The 18,289-nt window shown below is 46.0% G+C and overlaps 1 protein-coding gene across 1 annotated transcript in view; it reads left to right on the top strand.

Moving 5' to 3' along the window:
- bnc1 (basonuclin zinc finger protein 1) overlaps nucleotides 1-18,289 on the top strand; it is a 120,066-nt gene that overhangs the window by 45,838 nt on the left and 55,939 nt on the right. Inside the window, exons 2-3 of the mRNA XM_072468730.1 lie at nucleotides 13,688-13,790; nucleotides 17,926-18,161. Coding sequence (XP_072324831.1) covers nucleotides 13,688-13,790; nucleotides 17,926-18,161 — 339 coding nt within the window. The remainder of the gene's footprint in view (nucleotides 1-13,687; nucleotides 13,791-17,925; nucleotides 18,162-18,289) is intronic.

Raw genomic sequence — 18,289 nt, 5'->3', positions numbered from 1 at the left:
TAGTCTACACCGGGCCTTGGAAAGAGCACCCTACTTAAGCCGATGCCTCCACCCTATCCCCGTAACACAGTAACCCCACTTAACCTTTGGACACTAAGGGGCAATTTAGCGTAGCCAATCCACCTAACCTGCACATCTTTGGACTGTGCGCGAGGAAACAGGAGCACCCGGAGGAAACCAATGGGCATAGGTTTCTAATATATAGCCAGTTGAATACTTCTTAATATTAACCTTTTTGTAGGGCATTACTTATTCTCCCGGCTTCTAGCATGTGCATTTATGTCCTGTGTTGGTACTGTACTATAATGATTATGATTTACCATTTTGCTCTTTATGAATTTTATTTATGCCTCCAGACCATTATTGACTCAGAACTCACAGTAATCATCACAAGCTGCCATCTTTCACAGGCAGAATCATAGAATCATGGATTCTTCCAGCACAGAAGGAAGTTGCTCGATGTGTGGTGGTTATACTAGCTCTTAGACTGCTCTATCCAATTTTGTTACACAACCCATGCTTATAACCTTGAAAATTATCCCTCTTCAAGTCAATGTCTGATTGCCTCTTCAAAATCCCGATGGAATTTGATTCTACCACCAGGTAGTGTTCTGGATCTTAACAGTAGTCTGTGTGAAGACATTTCTCATTTTCCCCCTCACTTCTTCAGCCAGTTTGTTCAGCCAGTTTCTTCAAATCTGTGACCACTGATTACTGAACCACTTGCCAGAGGAGACAGCACTCCCTACTTGCTCGATCAAAACCCTCCATAATTTTGAATACAGTTAAATCCCACCATTCACAATTCCGCTGTTAACGGGGATCCTTGCTCCGGTCGATTGATAGACATATCTTTAACTTTGAAGCAAATCATTTCTTTATTACTGAACATAACATAAAATGATCAATGCTTATCACTACTACAAGAAAGGTTCTATTATACACTACATCAAAAGCACATAAATGATTCTACCTTACTTTGCTACCGCTGCAAGTTCACAAGCATAGGTTAAATTGTTAATATTTATCTAACTTCCAGTATTGGACACGTGGAGGACGTCACTACCCCCATCGTATTGGTCAACACAAGCGTGGATTAGACTCCACCTTAAAGCTGGAGGCATGAGGCTTCTTCCTTCTGCGATGTTGTTCCTCGAGGTTTCACTGATGAAATCTATTTGTCTCTCTTTCTTATACAGATCTCACTGACATTGATCTCATGCTTCCAGTCATGTGCTCAGGGCAGCAGTAATCAATGTCTTTGATGGCCACGAATGCTCAAGGAGTTGTGAATCACTCAAGGGTCATATTACTTCTCAGGAGCATGCCACACAAGGGTCTGTGTTTAATGGCTGTCTGTCCAAGGCATAGCAAAAGCCATTGTCCAATCAGGTCCTGTGCTCACTCCCTGACTGCACATCTTGTTATTCACTGCAGGTCCCCACGTTTTATGCTGCTTATGCTGATACAGAGTTAGCCTTTTTAATCATCAGGCTTTGCTGGTGTCTTCACTTTGTCGGTGCCTTTACGAATACCCATCGGACTACAGTGTCTCTTTCAACTTGGCCATATTTCCCTGTAGACTTAGGGCCAGGGCCACAACACAAAAGTCTTTGTACATCAGACCACCAATTGTGGGCCCAAGTGTTTGTTTATTCGCGATTTTAAAAATTAAAAAAAATTAGAAGTCAACTTTGGAAAATGCCGAAAACACACGGCATGTCGTAAATGAAGTTTAAAAAATCAGGAGGTGACCATTGTAAAATCCCGCACGGGACCTATCAGGTGGGAATGCTTATGTTCCCTGTGTTCCTTGCAGAGTATGGGGTGGGGTGTCTTAATTCACCAACATTTGGAAGATCGGTCAGTAAGGCACCAACCACAAGAGGAACCAGATAGGGATCTACTGGGTAGTGTACATATTATTTGTGTAAATAAAACTTTGTTTCTTACTTTACTCAATGTGGGTTTTCCATGTCTTTATTAAAATCATGATGTGTTTCTGCAGTAGTAAGAGTAACTGTGTGGGTATTGCCTGCTGTTGTTGCATGTGTGTGTTCCTTGTTGCTGGGATTTAATTCCTGGTCCTAGTCCACCACCACTCTCAAATAAAGTAAGAGACGTCTGACAAATTTTCCAGTGTTCTTGCTTTATTGTTTTATTAAACAACTTCTCCAGTAAATTTCTATGTTTTTAATAAATTAATTCTGGAGCGCAGCTCCTTCCTTCATCACCTGATGAAGGAGCTACGCACCGAAAGCTAGTGATTCCAAATAAACCTGTTGGACTTTAACCTGGTGTCGTAAGACTTCTTACTGTAGTTTTTGATATCTTTAATCCTTTGAACATGTCAAATTATAGTTGGCTGGAACCTATCTGATTGTTGTAACCCACAGTAACGTACGGAGTGGGAACAATTAATTCCCCCGTGATCGTTGCTGAACACGAGCTCCCCTGTTGAGGGGCGGGGGACCTCTAAACAATGTACAGATGTATGGTATATAAAGCTGGCCAGCTAGGCACCAGCGACGCAGACCCAGCTGGGATCTACCATGTGTTATATGTAATAGTTGATCCTAATAATAATCATCATCATCGTTATTATTGTCAAAAGTAGGCTTACATTAACACTGCAATGAAGTTACTGTGAAAATCCCCTAGTCGCCACACTCCAGCGCCTGTTCGGGTACAGAGGGAGAATTCAGAATGTCTAATTCACCTAACAGCATGTCTTTTGGGACTTGTGGGAGGAAACCAGAGCACCCGGACAAAACACACACACACACGGGGAGAACATGCAGAGTCCACACAGACAGTGACCCAACCCGGAATCGAACCCGGGACCCTGGCGCTGTGAAGCCGCAGTGCTCCCCACTGTGCTACCGTGCCGGATTGTAAATAAGCTAAGTTTCTTTGAACGACTTGGTGTGGACTCCTTTGTGGCCTTATAAAACTAATGGACTTGCATTGTAACTGATGTTTGGAGTTTGCGATTGTGCTAATGACAGGGCTTTACTGTACGGCTGTTAAATCTCCCTTTAACCTTAAATCTCCCCTCAACCTTCTGGGGTCTCAGGCGAACTCTCCCAGCTTCTCCGATCTCTCTAGTGAAATGACATCTCTCATCTCTGATACAATCTTGGTAAATCTTCTTTGCATGCTCTATAAGCCCTTGCTATCCTTCTGAAAATGTGGCACCCAGAATTGTACTATATATTCCAGCCTGCAGTTGAACCAGTGATATGAAATGAAATGAAAATCGCTTAGTGTCACAAGTAGGCTTCAAATGAAGTTACTGTGAAAAGCCCCTAGTCGCCAGATTCCGGCACCTGTTCAGGGAGGCTGTTCCGGGAATTGAACCGTGCTGCTGGCCTGCCTTGGTCTGCTTTCAAAGCCAGCGATTTAGCCCTGTGCTAAACAGCCCTGAGGACTATGGTTGCCAACCCTACAGGCTCGCCCTGGAGTCTGCAGGTCACGGCTATGAGCAATCCAGGGTGGGCGAGGGGGGGCGGGTGGGGGGGAGGGGGGGGGCCTCGGAAAAAAACGTTTGAAAAAAAATCAAAGTTTGCTGAGAATGGCAGTGCTTGGTTGATTAAACGATCGAGGCGGTTTTCTACAGTCCAGCATTGCACACCACATTGAAGTTAGCGAAGCCAGCAGTTTCTCTTGAAGATACTCTTAAGTTCCCTAAAGGCATCTGAAAATTGTTGGGGATAACACAGTTCAAATTTTCAAAATCAATTTCTGTCCTGCATAGCAATTTGCTCATCGGTCGGAAGATTTGGTTATTTGCAGTACTTCACTTGATCACTTTTAATTGGTTCACAGGTGAGGATAGCTCCTGCTTAATTCTGCTCTTTAATATTTGTGTTCAGGGTATTATTCCTATTGGGGGAGACAGAGTTTTGTTCGAAGAGAGGCCACATGGCTGTGAACCTCCTGAGTGGCCCATTTTCCTTGATTCCACTCATTTTCCGTTGAAAGTGCATTGATCAAAATGTCCTCTCTTCAGCAGGAGGCCCCGTGGCTCAGGGTCTGCACATGCAGCTGCACAACTGATCATAATTAGCAGAGATTGGCTCATTTTAAAAGCCAGTGTGACCCAGGAGCTGCTTGTGAAACCATGGAAAAATAGCACTCTTTCAGTTGAGAGTAACGTGGTAACAATTTAATTGTGCCCCGGGACCGACTACAACTGGGGCAGGAATCTGCCCAGAAGTCTTTCAAGAACTAGGTTCGCAAGCACTGTTAGTGTTCTCGGTATTGGCAGCATTGTGTGCCTGAGCATTCCTCCTCACCGGAGTAACGGATAAAACAGTACTGCGTATTTTGAAGCAGGGTGGAGACCAGCAATTGCTAATCTTGCCAAACAGGGACACCAAGGGATACTTTCCTAATCGCACTGAACCTTCCTTGCCAGTAAATCACAGCAGAGTGGAATGGTGAAATGTTTTGTCGCTACGGGACTGAACCGGCTGAAAGCTCAACTGCTCTGGAGCAAGTCGGCAGCTTTGCAGGGAAATAAATAATGGCGCAGGAAAAAAATAGTCCAGACTATTTGAAAACAGATGTGTTGTGTTGCTTTTGTTTTTTATGACTATATGCAGGGCCACCTGGGGAGAGCCAGTAATTTTCATCTAATGCAAATCAGTGATGGCACACGTTTTACATTTGGTTATGAACTCTAATCCTGTGTGCGTTTATTTATATTTGTGACGGGTGTGTACACAGAGCCATAGAATCTGCACAGTGCAGAAGGGGGCCATTCAGCCCATCGAGCCTGTACCGACCCTCTGAAAAAGCACCCTACCCAGGCCCCCTCCCCTGCCCTATACCCATAATCCCACCTAATTTACACATCCCTGGAAACTAAGAGACAATTTTAGCATGATCAATCCACCTAACCTGTATATCTTTGAACTGTAGGAGGAAACCGGGGCCCCGGAGGAAACCCACGCAGACACGGGGAGGACGTGCAAACTCCACACAGTCACCCTAGGCAGGAATCAAGCTTGTGTCCCCTGCGCTGTGAGGCAGCAGTGCTAACCTCTGTCCCACCATGCTCTCCATACTGTATAAAACCTAACAGCACCAATGAATGCCATTCGGCCCTTCACACCTACGTCAGGTGTCTGAAAGAACTGGACATTGTTTCTAGTCGGGCGTTCCAGCCAAGAAACTGGACATGACCCAAGAACGGGCAATGAGGGTTGGTGATGCAGGATTATCTTACACCTATGGCACCCAATATAATTTTAAAGATTTTAATATGCCGCCAGCTCTTAACTGTGCTGTTGAGCACCTGCACACCTGAGCAGGCAGGCAAGACCGTGAGGGGCTTTCATGAGGTAAAGCTATTGCTGGAATTCATTGTAAAATCAATTTTCATGCAGGAAACACTCACTAATGGCACAACATGACAGAGAGCAGGCTCGTAGAAATGACATAAGAACATAAGAGATAGGAGCAGGTTTGGCCATTCGGCCCCTTAGCTCCACTTTCCAACCTCCTCCCTTAATCCTCAACGTTTGCGTCAATCAAAAATCTGTCTCACTCAGCCTTGAATATATTCACTGCCCCAGCTCCCCACTGATATCTGGAAGAGAATTCCAAACACTGACATTTTCTGACATTGCACTGGAGCAGCAGCTGGGGAGGAGGAGAAATGTCATCTATCCACATGGGATTGTCCATGCAAACTATGCCAAGACAGCAAGGCCAGATAGCCATGAATGTCTGTGCTAGGAGCCCAGCTGCCAAGACATGGATTCAGTGCCACAATAGGTTTAATGACCTCTGTCTCTTTATCTCTCCCCTCCCTCTCCTTCTCAAATGTCAATGAATGGTTCCACAAATGATATATCCCATCAACTTACCAATGTCCGGTTTAGCTCACTTGGCTGGACGGGTGCTTCGTGATGCAGAGCAAGGCCAGCAGCGTGAGTCCAATTTCCGTAAAAGCTGAGGTAGTTCCTGAAGGCCCTGCCCTAACCTGAGGTGTGGTGACCCTCAGTGTGAAACACCACCAGTCAGCTTTCCCCTCAGTCGCCACTCTCCGGCTCCTGTTCGGGAACACTTGAGGCAGAATGCAGAATGTTCAATTCACCTAACAAGCACGTCTTTAGGGACTTGTGGAAGGAAACCGGAGCACCCAGAGGAAACCCACGCAGACTCGGGGAGAACGTGCAGACTCTGCCAAGACAGTGACCTAAGCCGGAAAGCGAACCCAGATCCCTGGCTCTATGAACCAACTGTGCTACCGAGTCCCACCCTCACGCACACAGCACTACTGCAAGCCTCACATGCACATCTCACATCTTGCACACACTGCGAGCTATTCAACCATTTCAGCGATATCTCCCACACACATTGCACCACATTCACTGATTGACACACTTCCCTCTTCCTTGCGGACACATAACCAGAAATAACGGAACCCCTAACCAGTGGGGGACAGGCTCAGTTGGATGTCCGAACCCCAATGGAAGGGATGGTGATTGCCATCATTATAGCCATGGCTGAACTTGTGACCTTCTGCAGCTGGGCTGAAACCGTTTAAGATGACAGAATCCTCAGTCAATCTTGCCTCTCTCATTCCACTACACCGCCCCCCCCCCAATCCTGAAACCTCTTCTGATTCACAAGCATGCACCTTGTGCTTCCCACTTTCTCTTCAGAACTACCCTACCTTTGTGCCATGCTCCTTTTCGATAACCATGGACCCCAACCTGGTAATGGCAGAAGAGCAAGAAGGCAGTGATGAAGAAGGAATGCTTTCACTTAGTCTCATACTCGCAGCCATGAGCTCAGATAGTGACATTCTGCTTACATTTGAGGAGAGCTTGCAGAGTGTTTTTTGTATGATTGACCTATAGTCAGAGCAGCAGTAAATGGACACCACTAACCAGAGGCTAAGAACTGTGAGTTCTGCTGTAAAGGACTCACACAAGAACTTCAATAGAGCTCAATGGAGAAGATAGCTGCAGGATATCAGTCACAAAATCATAGAATCCCTCCAGTGCAGAAGGAGGCCATTCAGCCCATCGAGTCTACACCGACCCTCAGAAAGAGCACTCCAACTAGGCCCACTCCCCCACCCTATCCCTGTAACCCCATAACCCCACCTAACCTTTGGACACTAAGGGGCAATTTAGCATGACCAATCCACCTAACCCACACTTCTTTGTATTGTGGGAGAAACCGGAGCACCTGGAGGAAACCCACGCAGGCACGGGGAATACATACAAACTCCGCACAGTCATCCAAGGCTGGAATTGAGCCCGGGTCCTTGACACTGTGAGGCAGTTGCACTAACCACTGCGCCACCGTGCCACTCTATGTGAGGCTGTGTGGCCACGTGAAATCGAGCAGATCGTAGCGGTGCCGGAGCCAGTCTGGAGGAGTTCAGAGGTGCTGTGTGTCAGGACTCCGGATGCCGGGGTCAACCCCGGATCCTCGGCGGCATGAGGCAGCAGTGCTAACCACTGCGCCATCATGATGCCCGTACTGTAGGGATTCCATGAATACATGATTCTATCTATCTCAGCTTTGAAGATAATTCATGTCATAAATTCTAAGATTCATGACCGCCTGACAGAAGAGGTTCCTCCTCACCTCTGCCCTGATGGACAATTCCTGATTCTGAAGCTATGTCCCCTAGTTCAAGATTCCCCTCCAAGGGAATACATTCCCTTAGCATCCATGCTGCCAAGTCCCCTTGGAATCTTATATGTTTTAATAAGATCACCTCTCATTTTTCTAAACTCAATTGCTTTATCGGCCAAAACTGCTCAATCTTTATTAACTAGACAACTCCTGCATTACAGGAATCAATCTAGTGAACCCTCTCTGAGCTCCCCCAATGCAAGCATATTCTCCGACTTATATTATGACACTGAAACTATACACAGTAGTCCAGCTGTCACTGGACTTGCAATCCAGAGACTAGGGTAATGCTCTGGGGACCCTGGTTCGAATCCCACAACGGCAGATGGTGACATTTGAATTCAATAAAAATCTGGAATTAAAAGTCTAATGATGATCATGAAACCATTGCCGATTGTTGTAAAAACCCATCGGGTTCACTAATGCCCTTTAGGGAAGAAAATCTGCCATCCTTTCCCTGGTCTGGCCTACTTGTGACTCCAGACCCAGAGCAATGTGGTTGACTCTTAACTGCTCTCTGAAATGATCACTCAGTTCAAGGGCAATTAGGGATGGGTAATCAGTGCTGGCCCAGCCGGTGACACCTACATCCCCTGAACAAATTTTTTTAAAGCTGTGACCTTGACAACAGCCAGGCTAGATGTGGCAAGTTTTCCCTAATTGTATACTCCATCCCCTTGTAATTGGTCTTCCTAATTACTCGCTGTCTCAGTATGTAACTTTCTGTGATTCATATTTACTTCCATATTCTAATTTCTTCATGTTTATTTTTTGTCATTCTTAGCTGGTTTCTAAAGGTATCCCCGAATTCTGCCCTATCGCTAACCTTTTCAGCATTCAGCATCTTTTTTTTTCCAGTTTGATACCATCCTTAGCTTCCTTAGTTAGCCATGGATGGTTCGTCCTCACTGTAGAATCTTTCTTTCTCAATGGAATTATTAAAATGTGCCTTAAATGCTTGCCACTGTTTATCTACAATCTTACCTTTTAATCTAATTTTCCAAATAACCAACTCTGACTTTATACTTTGTAATTGCCTTTATTCAAGTTGAAGACACAGGGCGGGATACTCCGATATCGGCGCGATGTCCGCCGACCGGTGCCAAAAACGGCGCGAATCAGTCCGGCATCGCGCCGCCCCAAAGGTGTGGAAGTCTCCGCATCTTGAGGGGCCGAGCCCTCACCTTGAGGGGCTAGGCCCACGCCGGACTGATTTCCGCCCCGCCAGCTGGCGGGAAAGGCCTTTGGTGACCCGCCAGCTGGCGCGGAAAAGACTTTGCCAGGCGGCGCATTAGCGGGAGCGTCAGCGGCCGCTCACGGCATCCCCGCGCATGCGCAGGAGAGGGGGTCTCTTCCGCCTCCGCCATGGTGGAGACCATGGCGAAGGCGGAAGGAAAAGAGTGCCCCCCACGGCACAGGCCCGCCCGCGGATCGGTGGGCCCCGATCGCGGGCCAGGCCACCGTGGGGGCACCCCCCGGGGCCAGAATGCCCCGCGCCCCCCCCAGGACCCCGGAGCCCGCCCGCGCCACCGTGTCCCGCCGTCCCAAAGGTGGTTCAATCCACGCCGGCTGGCGTGGGTTGACAGCGGCGGGACTTCGGCCCATTGCGGACCGGAGAATCGCCGGGGGATTCCCGCCGACTGGCGCGGCGCAATTACTGCACCTGCCGAATCTCCGGTGGCGGAGAATTCGCGACACGGCAGGGGCGGGATTCACGCCGGCCCCCGGCGATTCTCCGACCCGGTGGGGGGTCAGAGAATCGTGCCTCCGTTTCTTTGCAACAAAGTCAAACATCCCACAATCATTTGTTGTTCAGACCTACCTCGACAGCGACGTTTAAAGATAATTATACTAAGTGATTACAGAAATGTGGCTATATAACTCTGTAAAAGTACAAAGCTTAATTTTATTTAATACCCAGTGTCTGGCATCATAAACTGTCGACAAACCCAAAATGGAGCTCAGCGCCAGCCATTGTGGAATGCCTGTTCCTTCCTCTCGGCTACTATACTTGCAATGATCTGTACTTTCAATCTCCAATCTTTACTCGGAGTTGCCACAATGGGTGCCAGCTGCTTTAAAATCTGCACTGTGGCCTTGTCCTGTAATTCCTGCGTTAAAATAGTGGAAGGCCCAGCTTGTGGACTTGGAAATGCTGGGAGCTCAATTATTCGTGACCCTTAGTAAGAGTTGGAGAGAGAACCATTTTTCTTGTTAATTTTTGGATGAATCTGGCTCCAGTTCAAAGGACTGTGAACTTGGTGCTTTGGAATCCATAGAATCCCCACAGTGCAGAAGGAGGCCATTCATCCCATCGAATCTGCACTATCCCTCAGAAATAACATCCCGCCAAGGCTCACTCCCCCGTCCTAACCCTGTAACCCCATACATTGATCATTATTATTGTATTTCTGATCTGCGGTCGTGAATAAATGTAAGTGGGATTTCTGCAGAAAGGCCTAACATATTCAGTTAAGCCATATGCGGAGTCTGCACATCCTCCCCGTGTGTGCGTGGGTTTCCTCCGGGTGCTCCGGTTTCCTCCCACAGTCCAAAGATGTGCAGGTTAGGTGGATTGGCCATGATAAATTGCCCTTCGTGTCCAAAATTGCCCGTAGTGTTGGGTGGGGTTACTGGGTTATGGGGATAGGGTGGAGGTGTTGACCTTGGGTGGGGTGCTCTTTCCAAGAGCCGGTACAGACTCGATGGGCCGAATGGCCTCCTTCTGCACTGTAAATTCTATGGTAATCTATGTATGAGTGAAACTTGCGCACTTTCAGCAAATGGAACAATGAATGGAATGTGGTTGATGTGGTGATATGCATCACTGTAAATACACAAGGGGTTAATGTAAATACACTACGACTAAGTAAACACTAGAGGGAGCACCAGAGACGTCATGACATGCAGACATGCAGCTAATGAACACATAGAATAGGACACGACCAATGGGCAGTCAAGACACCCAGAGGTGACACTACCACAAGGGGGTATTACAGAACCCATATATAAGGACAGGGCACACATGCTCTGTCTCTTTCCACAGGCGACACTTAGAGAGTAGGACAAGGGCAGATCAGAAGCATCACACCCACCACGTTGCTTAGAGCAGACTGGTTAGTTAGACTGAGTTACTCGAGCAAGATTAGCAGGAGAGTCGAACTCATAGAGAACTGTGTTAATGGTTCAATAAATCACATTGAATTTACTTCAAAGTCTGGAGTATCTTTTGGTCAAAGCTGCATCGACTTGCAGCCTGTGTTACCCCAGAGTACATAATACAACAGTTGAAAACCAACAACAAGAAAGAATTTTATCGGGAGCAAACAGGTGACACAAGTGGAAATGGGTGTATTGTCTGTCCAGTTCTGTCTTTCTGCAGCAGTTTAGGGGGCAGTGACATTTTCACTGGAGTACTAATCCAGGGACCCGGGTTCAAATCCCACCATGGCTGATGGTGAAATTTGAATTCGATACAAATCTGGCATTAAAAGTTTAATGTTGAACATGAAACCATTGCCGATTGTCGTAAAAACTCATTTGGTTCACTAATGCTGTCCTTATGTGGTCTGGCCGACATTTGACTCCAGATCCACAGTAGCTGCCACTTCTATTAAAATTGGGCAATAAATACCAACAATTTCCACATCTCATGGAAGAATAAATTGGTGACCACTGCTTGAACTGCAGCCCGACCCCAGTGAGGTTCTCAGCGGGAACCACATGAAAAAGCAAGTTGGTGTTCAGGGATGGGGTGGAGGGACACATTGTCAGGGCAGACGGGGTTTGGGTTGGCCAGGAAAGTGGGACGAGGGGAAATGTGGGAGTGTTCCAAGCATAGGGGCGGGGTGGGGGGGAGGGCTCCAATGGAAATGGAGGCCTGTAAAGAAGGCACCCCTCCCCACCCATCCCACCACACGCCAAAGCAGCATTACCAGCCGGCCTCCGAAGTGGGAGGAGGCCCTTAAGCGGCCATTAATAGACAAATAAAGAGGCTCAATTAGTGCAAGGCAGCTCTGACCACTTGATGCCTCGCCTGCCACTTGTAAAATTGTGGTGAGGGCAGGCGTGGGCTAGTAGGCACCAGGAAAGGTGGCATGGCATTTTATGCGTACCCCTGCCTACAAATCCGCCCAGGGGAGAATATAAAATTCTGCCCACAGTATCTGTTGATATAGGTGCAGTGAGCTCTCCAACGCACAGGTGTGTAACACACATTTGAATCAAACGTAACCGGTTTCTGTTTAGATTCCTTTTCCTTCACTGAACAGAAGGCCATGTAATAGAAAAAAAGAGCTAAAAGCAGCTTCTTTATCCTTTTTTCTCAGCTCACTGTCTCTTGATAGGCAATCTGCGCACTTCGCAAAGTCCCATGATTTTTTTAAATTACATGTCCCAAGTCTACCACAGCCAGAATGGGAAATCGAACCCCATAATACAGCGCTAATCTAACCCACAGGCGAGTTGTCAGCCTCCTTGTCATCACCCTACAAGAGTCAAATCATAAATCAGTACACAAGTTTACGTGTTGAAAGATTTAATTGTTAGATGATTCAAAACAGTGAAAAGCATTGCACAAACTAGGGTCATTGTCCCTGGAATTTAGAAGGTTACGAGATGATTTGATCAGAGCTTTGAAGACACTCAGGGTAGCAGAAAGGCTAGATGGAGAAACCTCTCTCTGGTGAGTCCGAAAATCGGGGACAGTGTCTAAAAATGTAAACACTGGAGCCAGACATCTCTGTGATGAAATGCGGAATCACTTCTCCGTGCAAACAATGGTGGTGGTCAGGAACTCTTTTCCACAATTGACACGAGGGCAGAAGTAAATCAGGATTCTGAGATTGATAGATTTTGGTTATGCAAAGGCGTCAAGGGATATGAGGAATGTGGGCATTTGAAATTAGATCACCGAGGAGCCAAGGTCTTATTTAATGGCTGAGCAGGTTCGAGGTCCTGAATGTTCTACTCATGTTTTCATGTTCCTCATTACATTAATTTTTTGTCCTACTTGCAACTGCTTAGTCCAAATGTCAGCGTCGATGGCAGAAAATGCGATAGTGCGTTGTTGAGTATCGACCGATCAGTATGGTGTTGAAAAGTAACAGCAAAAGAACTCCTCCTCTATGGGGAATAGGATCATAGTAATTGGAATCCGTCAGGTCATTTTGTGATGTTGAATTTTCCACGCAAAACAGACAATTCAGTCCAACTGCTTTATATTCCACACCAGCGGCCTCCCACCCTACCTCGACCGTGAGTAACAATGGGAATTGGGCACTTTTAAAAACCCACTTTTACACATCGCTTTGCTGTTTCGAATCAAAACCCGGTGTCTTGACATGGCAGGAAGGTTGACATCAGGCAATTTTCGTAAGGCAGCTTCCGTAGAGCCGCCCTTGACCATGAATTGAAGGGTTGTGACGTGTTGTGAGCTATCTGTGGGAAATTTGATATGCAAGCACGATATTTACTTTCATCTTTAGTGGCATGACTATTGAAGATGAAACGCTTTTCTAAAATGTATAGTGAAAATTACATAGATATAATCCCCAAATCATACTGGCAAAGTCCAGAAACAAGCAGTTGAAAGATAATTGGACCAAAAGCTGCACCACAGTGCCTGCCAAAGTACAAGCTTCACTGTGAGATTCAACATGGTCTTTCCAACTTTTTTGCTATGTAAAACCTGAAGTGTTTCCTTGCAATAGGAAATTAGATGCATGCCCTGTGTTCCCAGTGAGCCATGACATAAGAAAGTGTTGGAGCTATTTATACAAGATGACTGATATGTTCCATGATGTCCATCAATGTGTAATTTTTTTTAATGGTAATTTAAGGTCACCAGTTGCCGCTCTGAATAATCCAGTTAGTTTATATGATTGGTGGAACAAGTACATTTTCTCTCGTTTAATACATAAAAGATGTTAAAATGTATTATACGTACTCATACATTTAGTGGTCTGTGTTGTATTAATGGACACCCAATGTAGATAATACTTAATTCTTTCTCTATTTTCAGGCCATTCGCTGCACACTGGTGAACTGTAACTGCGAGTGCTTTCAGGCAGGGAAGATCAATATTCGTCAATGTGATCAGTGTAAACATGGATGGGTGGTACATGGTAAGGATGACTGGGGATGTTGATACTGGCACCCCAAGGAAGTCTTGGGGACCAGTGCGAGGATGAAGTGATCCTGTTGACAATTAATCCTATGATATATATTGTACGGTCTCGGAGGATTGGTAGAATATCACTTGTTCACCTTAAGATCCATCATGGAATCCAATTTCTTCCAGACCCTCCCTCAGTACCATGGTTGAATCTCTGGGTGATTGTCATGTGACAGGCACACCAGGAAGAGGACAAACAGCTGAGATGCTGACCAGAGAAAAGCCAGGTGGGGTTCCTTCTACCTCCTTCATTCTCCAACCCACCTTGAAAGTTTAAATCGCTGTTTGCTTTGATGCTTTGGATTTTAAACAATCAACTTAAAGTTGGAATCCGGAGTTCGACCATCACTTTCTTACATGTGTTTACCTAGCCAGGACAGAGAAACCTAGTGAAGCAGACATGTCGATGATTAATGGTAGGAATGCAGGTAGACAATAGGCACATTGACCAGAAAAGCACCAAAGTTATGTTGAAGTTGTATTGCCATTGATGATGTTACAATGATAGCATTGCATATAGCTCTGGGCACCTTGTTAAATGAAGGATTTTAGAAGCATGAAAATTGTACCAGAACGGTTCACTGAATAAAATCAAGTAAGAAGTCTTGCGACACCAGGTTAAAGTCCAACAGGTATGTTTCAAACACTAGCTTTCGGAGCACTGCTCCTTCCTCAGGTGAAGGAAGGACCTGAAGCACCTGAGGAAGGAGCAGTGCCCCGAAAGCTAGTGTTTGAAACAAACCTGTTGGACTTTAACCTGGTGTTGTAAGACTTCTTACTGTGCTCACCCCAGTCCAACGCCGGCATCTCCACATCATGAATAAAATCAAGTATACAGATCATACGTATTTGGAAAAGCTTAAAAATTTGGGATATTTTTCAGCGAAGATAGGGTGATGGGATAATTTCCAAATTGGAACGGTAAATGGATGAGTTATGATCAGGTGAAGGGGGAATGCATGGCTCCCTCTTTTCCCTCTCCTCATTTGACCACAACAGTTTTTTTTATGAAAGGGATGTACTTGCCAATTCAATGAGTGTTTACCTACTGGCCCGCTGTGATCATAAAATAATCAAGTGGATAAAGAAAATAATTTTATTGTACTTAGACACGCACTCGAAGTTCACATACGCACACCAGTAGATTACAGAGTGGGGAAAGATAGATTTTTTACTTAGAGTTCTGAAAAATCAAAGAGATATACAATCTGTAGTTTGGTACCTTTGGCGGTCTTGCAACTTTCCTTCAGTGATATTATTATTATCTCAGTGCTTCTGATCTAAAGATGGACTTGTGGTCCAATCAGGGGTGTTGCCTGTGCTCCATGGCTGATCTTGCTGTTCCCTCGGAGACGACAGTGTTAGTTTGAATTGTTTGAAGAAGTTTCTGCCTGCTGCAAGGATATTGCTGGGTGGTCACAGTCAGCAAACAGCGATTTAGACTGTCAAGGTGGGTTGGAGAACGAAGGAGGTAGAAGGAACCCCACCTGGGTTTTCTCTGGTCAGCGTCTCAGCTGTTTCTCCTCTAACTGGTGCGCCTGTCACATGACAACCACCCAGTGATTAAAGATCCTGGACAATGTTTGGCATTGAACACAAATTCGATTAAAGACTAGCAATGCCCGATCACTTGAATGACCAGCTTCTGTGCTCTAAGTTCTATGGTACTGTAAAGAAACTTAAATTAAGTCAAATGATCGAAGCAAACTTTTACATGAAAGCAGAGCACAGGAGAAAAAAAAGGATTACCGTTGATGTATTCCCGAAACAGGAAGAGCTAGAGCAAGGTGAACAGACAATGTTCTGTTTTTAAGCTGCAGATTTAATGGGAATCAGAAAATGGCACAGATGAGACAAAAGCAACACGTGTGGCGGCAGCGATTAGATCAGAAAGAAACATGGAAGCAAAAGCCGTGCAAAATTGGATAAATAAGTATTTTTATAGAAAACAATAATTAGCAAGTTTTGGCACAGGCATAATACCTGAATGGTCCCCTCCTCCACTTAACTGGGGTGGGGGGGGGGGGTTCTATATAAAGTCACATCCCTAATGTTGGGGCAGGTTAGCTGCAGTGAAAGCTGACGCTGGCCTTCCGAGAACTCAAAAGCACATTGGAGATGCAGTGAAGAGGGTTGCTGTAAATCAATTCTCGGTTTGTATTTGAGTGAGATTGCTTCCTGATATTTGAAGTGGCCTGATTAATATAGCCAGTGTTGCCCTGTAGTCAGCACTGCGTGTGGGGGATGTTGCCCTGTAGTCAGCACTGCGTGTGGGGGATGTTGCCCTGTAGTCAGCACTGCGTGTGGGGGAGTGAATGTTGATGTGTATACTCCTTCCAGCCAGTATGGTGCTATTGAAAGATGGCTGTGTGAAAACTATCACCAGAAACGTGGAATTCCCCCATGGGCTTATAGGCTAGTTGAATATTTTTTTGGTTATTCCTTCATTGCCGTGGCTTCCCCAAATGTTTAATCATCATCATTATGAATATTATCATCAGGCATCCTGTTCAAGAAGATCTTATCTAGAAGATTTTATCTTGGGTGATAAAATTCTAACAGGAATAGACAGGGTAGATTCAGAAAGAAATGTTCCTGATGGTGGGAGTGTCCAGAATTAGGGATCATAGAGGATAAGGTGGGGAAACATTTTGGGCTGAGGGTGAGGAAAAATGTCTTCAACCAGAGAGTGGCGAATCTGTGGATTTCACTCCCACAAAACGTTGTGGCGAAAACATTGTGTAATCTCAAGTAGCTCTTGGGGCTAAAGAGATCAAGGTATATCGGGGGGGGGAGAGGCAGGATCAGGGTGTTGAACTTGATGATCAGCCATGATAATAATGAATGGCGGAGCAGGCTTGAAGGGCCAAATGGCCTCCTCCTGCTTCTATTTTCTATGTATGTTTCTATGTATGATCTGAAGAGCTAGATGTGGAAGTCCAAATGTTATTTCCTCCAAGCATAGGGCGGCACGGTGGCACAGTGGTTAGCACTGCTGCCTCACAGCTCCAGGATCCCGGGTTCAATTACGGGTGGATTCTCCGTTGCCCGACGCCAAAATCATGTTCGGCGGTCGGGCGGAGAATGGGCTCCGATGCCGAAAGCGAGGCCAGCGCCGGTTTGACGCCTGGCAGCTCCTCCAAAATGGCATCATCATGACGCACGCCGCACACAGTCGCAATGCCGTTGACCCTCATTGGCCGGCCCCAATGGGCCGAGTTCCCGCTGGCGTGGGACACGTGTGGTCACACAAATCGTGAATCCGGTGTGGCAGCTGCGGAACGTGTCCAACGCCGCCACACTCAGACGGAATCCGTGTCGCTGGCCAGAGGGACATCTGCAAGGGTTGGGGGGACTGGCAGGAGGTGGCCTGGGGATGGGCTGTGGGATCACGGATGATGGGTTGGATCCGCGCACGGCCGTGCGTATGCACGGTCCAGAACCCAGCCATTCTCCGGCCTTTTTCGGCAAGGGAGGCGGGACTCTCAGTCGCCGCCGGTGCTAACCCCTCGCCGGTAACGGAATCAGTGAGGGGTTCGCGCTGATTCTTTTCACATAAACCTCCCACGGATTCCCTGTTCGAGCCGGCACTTAGCCGCAGGAGTGGAGAATCCAGCCCCAGATTTCTGCAGTGGTTTTTCCAGAACTTCTGCTGTAACCTTAGTCCTCAGTATTGCTGATAAGAGGATGTGAATGGCGCTCATGACAAGGTTGGGACGAACAATTGAAATAGGTGGTGTGAGAAATCTTTGAATATCTTCACAAAGTGAGGATTTTGTATTGTATTAAAGAGGAACGCTTTTTAAAGGCATTTCAGTAAATAGCCTGCATTTTCATTTCATATAAATAGAAATATTGACTGTAGAGATAAAGATTTGGCTATTATAAACCTTTAAAGTCGAGTAATAATTCTGATGGGAGTAATGTATTCGATATATTGTAGGTTGCTTTGTAAAATGATGCATGGCTGAACTACACATTTCAAAGCCTCAGCTGTTTTTTTTTCTTGTTCTTTCGATTCTTCCTAGTGCAAGACCAACATCAATATACAAATGTGCAAATGCCAATATTTTTTTTCCTTGCAGCCCTGGATAAACTACGCGTGAATCATCTCTATCAACAAAGTCAGGTGGAGATTGTCCAGTCCAACGTTGTGTTTGACATTAGTAGCCTAATGCTCTATGGTACCCAGGCCATTCCCATCCGCCTCAAAATCCTGTTGGACCGTCTGTTTAGCGTACTCAAGCAGGAAGAAGTACTCCAGATCTTACATTCTCTGGGATGGACGCTTCAGGATTACATCCGTGGTTACATTCTGCAGGTAACACCATACTAAAAACTTTAGAGTTGGGCCCATTTGAGATATTTCTCTGCTGTAGTAAAACATCACATGTTAAACTCTGGGAATGTAACAGATCTGGCTTTACATTTTATCGTACAATCTGCATT

The sequence above is a fragment of the Scyliorhinus torazame genome, chromosome 12 (assembly GCF_047496885.1).
Source record: "Scyliorhinus torazame isolate Kashiwa2021f chromosome 12, sScyTor2.1, whole genome shotgun sequence".
NCBI lineage: Eukaryota > Metazoa > Chordata > Chondrichthyes > Carcharhiniformes > Scyliorhinidae > Scyliorhinus > Scyliorhinus torazame.
The sequence above is the reverse complement of the archived record's forward strand: the minus strand, read 5'-3'. Positions and strand labels throughout refer to the sequence as shown.